At 47.6% G+C, this 6000-nt stretch overlaps 1 protein-coding gene across 2 annotated transcripts in view; it reads right to left on the bottom strand.

The window, feature by feature from the left end:
* Positions 1-311: 311 nt before the first annotated feature.
* DDX31 (DEAD (Asp-Glu-Ala-Asp) box polypeptide 31) overlaps positions 312-6000 on the bottom strand; it is a 79850-nt gene continuing 74161 nt past the window's right edge. For both annotated transcript variants that reach the window (XM_011931173.1, XM_011931174.1), the window contains one exon: positions 312-2400. In XM_011931173.1, coding sequence (XP_011786563.1) covers positions 2154-2400 — 247 coding nt within the window. In that variant the 3' untranslated portion in view covers positions 312-2153. The remainder of the gene's footprint in view (positions 2401-6000) is intronic.

Below are 6000 nucleotides of genomic sequence, written 5' to 3'. Positions count from 1 at the left end.
GAGAATGAGGCCTGTCAACTGCTAAGGCTGTGGCAAACAGGAGGATGTTCTGGATTCCAAAAAAACATTCCAGAAGCCCACTTGGGGGAAATGCTTTTAAGGCTGCAACATTCTATTAAATGTCCAAATTCTGTGTGACTCTAAATATGGGAAGCAGGCTTGCGATATAGAGACATGGGTAAGTTTGGGAAATTTTAAAAAGAGGCATGGTTAAACATACACACAAAAATTAAGAGTATGTACAGTGGAATTAGGCTCAAGCTTTGCCTAATTGATGCCTGAAATGTATAATCTGTCAAGCGCCATAATAAAAGAGAAAGAGATTTATTTTAAGGTTATTTAAATTTAAACAATATTAACCTTAAATCTGCTAAATCCATGTTTCTTTATTAACTGGGGTAATATATTGATTCTACTTAGACCCACATAGCATCTATGGCAAGAAACCCTCACTGTAAGAGTTAGCAGATAAAGTGTGTAAGTTTTGATCTTGGAATGACCGTCACTCACACGTTGCACGATTCTAGCACTTCTTTCCCCCCAGGCATGCAGAGCTCTGCCAGTTGGCCCTTTAGTGGAATGAGTACTAGGGGGAGAAAAAGTAAGGTTTCTCTTTGATCATCCCCAATCACTGGCATTAATCCTGTTTTTCACACAGCTGGGTTTTGTCTATAAAGTTTGAACCCTCCTTTTCTCATCCAAATCATGTGAACCATTACACATCGAAATAAAAGAAAGGTGGCAGACTTGCCCAAAGTCAGGCTGACATGTGCTGCGGGGTTGTTGTTTTTTAATTATTACTGTTAGAAACTTCACCAATAGTCCCTGTTAATTTGTATGTGACAGTCAACTCTGAGGTCCTATTTTTCCACCTGCAGAGGATCCAGTCTCACTAGGCTCCTCCTCGCCCTCACACTGGAGTCCCTGCCGGTCTGGGTGCCCACTGACATTCACCTGTGTCTAGAATGGAGGCAAGGATGCTGATCCCCCGTGGTCCCTGCAGGAAGGCCCACTTTGCCAACTCTCACCACCCTCTCATGGCCACCTAGGCCTTTCACGGATCTAGGGGTATCTGCTGAAGTGGTGCCTCAACACTGGTCCTGGGGAGACCACGGAGGGTGGCACAGTCACTGCAGAGGAGAAGGAAAGTGAGAAAGCAAGAGACAGCGGAGAGGACAGGAGTGGTGCCCAGTGGTGTGGAGGCCTCCAACCCTCTCTCTTCTGGACCCCTCTGCAAGTGCCCAAATATTACATTTATTGGGAAATTAGTACGCTCCAGGGGGCCTCTTTCAAACCTCCCAGAAAACACAATGCAGGGGCGGGGGGGCAGCTGTGGCCCGGGTCACAATACAAAGACCCTCAGACCTTTCTTGAAGACAAGACGGGATTTGATAGGGAAAAAAAGCTTGGGATACTGGGGCCTTTTGACTTCAAAGGCAAATAATAAAAAGCCAACAGTAAATCAATTAGCCTGAGAGAATGAGTTTTCCATGGACATGAAAGAAGGAACAATGCATGTAAATGCAATCTCGTGTTTCCAGAAGAAAATAAGAGGGACCATGAGCCTGAAAACACATTCGTATCTTTTGACCCAGACCAAAAACTTTCGGTCCTTTTTCACAGTACATTCCTACATAAAGAAAATAACCAGCGATAAATGTGTTTTCTTCTCTTTTTGTACAAATTCAATTCCAGTTTTTAACACCCTAATTCACAAAATTCATGCCAATGTATGCACTGCTAGGTAGGCTGAAGTCAAGCTGTGAAACTTCAGAACACAGGTAAGGGCAGCAGTCAACCCCGTTCCAGACTGACACGCAAGACGTTCTTGACACCACGTCGCAGAGTGCCAGCTCAACCCCGGCATGTCAGCGCCTGGGTGAAGGGAGCGCCGGGTACTGATGGGATCAATGCAAGACACAGACCCCTTCCATCGGGAGCTGGCTAGTCTCTATGGTGGCCCACACCACTGATTTCCATCAGGCTCCAGGGCCTCCCGTGGAGGAAAAGGGCTGTGGCCCCTCTGATTCTTGGGGACGTGGTATTCAGGGAAAGGCAGCAGTTGTTTTTCACAAGGCTCCTGTGACAAGAACAGGACATCAATCCACTGCCACCCAGGGCTTCCAGGATCCACTCGAAGACCCAGAGAGATTTTAAACTTTCTGGGAAGTCTTGCTGTCCTGCTGTAAAGCTTTCTGGGTTTTTCTCCATTTTAATGTTTTCCCACGGCCAAAGCAGGGTGTTGGCTGCAGACTGGGCCGCAGGGGCCGGCTACCAGGCTCCCTGGGTGCATTTTGCTTTTTGACCTTGGCGACGCCGGGCTCTATGCCGCTTGAGTATTCCGAACGTAGGATTTCGGTGAGGCTGTGTTTACTCTGGGTCTTCTTATGAAGGTCAGGCCTGAAGAACAGTAACAGCAGAGAGGGAAAGGAAACTTTATTATTATTATTTTTCTTTCCCATTTGGAAAGAGGCTGATAGCAGCTGGTTCTGAGACTGTGAAGCTGACATTTTTTGTATTAACAGAAGTACAATTCCTTCAATGGCACTTGTTTTGATATTCTATGCACCAGAAGATTAGATACGGCGCTGACAGATTTTCATAACGGTGGCAAAATACCATGGCATTTTTAAAAGTGAGGCTTTGTTCTGTGTTGTTTTCATGGGGAAAAAAAGAACTAGACACCCTCATGCTCTGATGGCAAACGAGGTGTATGATACAGCGGTTTGCCAAAGGACAGGGAAAAACCCACCGTCACACTCAACAACATGAAGCAGTGAAAGCTTGCGGCAGCTTCCCGGTAACCCCCAAGCAGCTTAAAGCAACTGGCCTCCTCATGGGCTCCTGAGGGCTTCAGGACTCAGCCCTGCGGGAGCAGAGTCCAGCAAGGTCTATGCCGCCCTCCAGGGTCCCGGAGTGATGGCTGGGATGAGAGCCAGATATGAATGGAATCATATGAATGGAAGAAACTATTAAACATATTTCTGACCCTACAAAGCCCAAATCCAGGGCACAGCCTGGTCAATGTGTGCACTGAGGATTAGACCAGCAGCTCTCTCCAGCCCACACAGACCCGGGTGTTAGAGGGAGGCTTCTCCCTGCCCTAAGCCCCTACTCAGAAAACGCCAAGGGTAGAAAATCAATTTCAGATGTCGAATCCTGATAACTGTCCTGAAAAGATGACAATTTTACCATTTAATCAGAAGATCAGAGGAGGAAATTTACAGATGTTCAACCATACGTCAGAAGAATGATCATGAAAACTGAAGAGTAAAATAACGTTTCTTAAGACAAGATTTTAACCAGAGCAACAACAATAAAACAATGACCAATGGGGCCTTGTTGGCAATTCCTTCAATACCAAAATGGCAGTGTCTTAGGACACTACGGTGTCATGGAGTTCTCACAAACACATACATTACATTCTGCTACTACGTTTACAGCATTTTCTTTGCTACAATCAGAGAATAAACTGAACTGAAATTGTGGTCAAAATAAATGTTAACAGAATGCCTTAAAACCCAAGAATTAGAAATAAGACTAATACTATGTTATTAACCTGACTGTGAAAGCTTGTAGAACCCATTATAACCGAGCTGAAGCAGTAATACCTGGTTATAACCACCCTCCAGAGGACAGGGTGACAGTCATACAATGGTGTTTTCTATTGCAACATATAGGAAGGCACATTCAAGCCAACCTCTGCGGGAAAAGAAGATCTGAAACAAGGGGACGATGAGGAGATAACATGTAAGGGCCAGGAGTTTATGGGGTGAGCACATTAGGGCAGGGTGTAGTGAGAAGATGAGAAGTATACAGGGAAGACATCCTGGGGTCTGTGGGAAATGATTCATGTACACGATCTCCTACAATCCTCGCTCAACAAGGTGGGTAACTTGCCCCAGGACCACATGGCTGGTAAGTGAAGAAGCCAAGGCAAACTCAGGGCAGAGAATGATTTGCAGGGTCAGGCAGGGCAGGAGGACTCAGTTGGACCAAGGGTGGAAAATGGCCCAGATGTGACAGGAGGGGTCCTCTGTGGTCTCCTAAGGACTATTTCAGCAGGACAGTGGGGCAGGAGCCAGGCGACTGAGTAGGGAGTGGTGAAGGGAGACAGCAGAGCCACGGGGTGGAGGAGGGAGAAGCCAGGATTGGAACTTGACTGTCACTCATCAGCTGAGGACACAAAATGAGCAACTCAGGCTCTGTGCCTCAGTTTCCTCACTGAGAATGGTGCTCATAGGTGTGAGGATTAGAAAAAACTAAGACATATAAGGGGGTAGCTAGTAGTTGGCATGTGGATCACAGTCACAGTTAAACATTAGGAAACAGGTCTGGAGATGCCACGCACCTCCCCCAGAGCCACCCAGGAGCCAGGACTGGTGCTACAGCCCCTGACAGCTGGGCCAGGGCTCTTCCGACAGCATCCACCACTTCCCAAAGAGCAGTGAGCCTCATCATGGGTCACCCACCCGTGCGGACCGAGTGCACCGGTGTCCCTGGAGGAGGTCTGAGCCGCGGGGGGCTGACCTGTGGTTGGGAAGTGGCGGGAGACAGTGCCTGCAACGGGCGCACTCAACTTGTTCCAAACTGAGGGCTGCCAGTTCTTGTGCCTTAGTTTATTTTTAGTCAGGTTATGTGACAGAGTGAAAAGGGTCTGACAGGAAGGAATGCTTTTTCTTCCCTCTTGTTTGAAGCCAGGTTCACAATATGTATAATTTTAAATGTAACAACCTAAGTTTCAAAATATGCAAAATTTCAGTCAAAATATTCTCCCCAGCACTTCAATGATGGCTCCTGGTCCCGCTAACGCAAAATAAAGAACCAGCATCTTATTGGGGTGACTGATACACTAACCGCCTACAGAGGCGGTGCGGGCTGCAGGAGCATCTTCCAGGCACCAGCGCTCAGGCAGCGTGCCCGTGCTCCCAGGCTGCCATCCACCCAAAAGAGCAAAAGCCTGTAGCCATGAATGCAGCCTACACAACAGGCAGACACCCACACACCACCGGGGCCACTTCCACAGCTCCTCAAGACCTGTCCCTTCACAGACAAACACCGTGGGTCTGAGGTGGAGGAAGGCAACCACTAGGGTGTACACTGCACCACTGAGTAGGAACAGGAGAGCCCATGTGGTGGAAGAGGATGTATGTCTTGGAGATGGGGCCTATGCGCCTTCAGTTATCATCACCACCTCTCCTGGCTATTTCATCACGTTAGCCAATGTCCTTTCAACCTGGGATGCAAAGCCAGCAGTCCATACACTCAGAGGTTCCGGTGGTCAGCAAGTGGGCAGAGGGTGGCATTTTCCAGCCCAGACCTCTTCCTTAAGTGGGAGAAGCTCAGGCCAACCCTGCAGGGGTTTCACCTGCTGTCACAACAGACACCTCAACAAAACCCATTCATCCCTTGGCCAGCTCCCTGTCCCCTTGTCCTTTGTTCCAAGGCCCAGTGCTGAAAAGGCGAAGTACAGATGGGAAGATGAACTACTCTAAACCCAAACATGCGATGGGCGCTCAATTTCTCCCTCTGCCAAGCTGCAATGCTCCCAGGAACCTGCCAACTTTCTCGCCCTCCTTCCCCTCCAAATACCCGCACCCCTCTCCAATGGCCTTCCTGAGCATCCACCATAGTAATCCTGTAGTTACCAAGCAACAGATCAGTTTATCTAACCACAGGGAACTCCCTTGTAGTGAAGGCTGAATAAACCCCTCCCCAGTTACCAGGCTGGATTACTCAGCATGACAGGCAGATGCCACTTGCACCACCAATAAGGTGAAATCACAGCCTAATTAGAAAATCAATATACCCTGTTACAATGACCACTGGAGAAGAGAGATCGCAGGGCCTTCTCCCAACTTCATCATTAAATTCTCAGAATGATCTTTCTAGGTAAAAAGCCATTCCAATTCAGGCTTTTGTTAATGGCATTCTGTTATGGGACAGAAGTTTAAATTTTATTTATGTACTGTTAAGTATCAATAGTTTCAAGTTTTATGG

Source organism: Colobus angolensis, unplaced genomic scaffold (assembly GCF_000951035.1).
Source record: "Colobus angolensis palliatus isolate OR3802 unplaced genomic scaffold, Cang.pa_1.0 Scaffold9, whole genome shotgun sequence".
Taxonomy (NCBI): Eukaryota; Metazoa; Chordata; class Mammalia; order Primates; family Cercopithecidae; genus Colobus; species Colobus angolensis.
The sequence above is the reverse complement of the archived record's forward strand: the minus strand, read 5'-3'. Positions and strand labels throughout refer to the sequence as shown.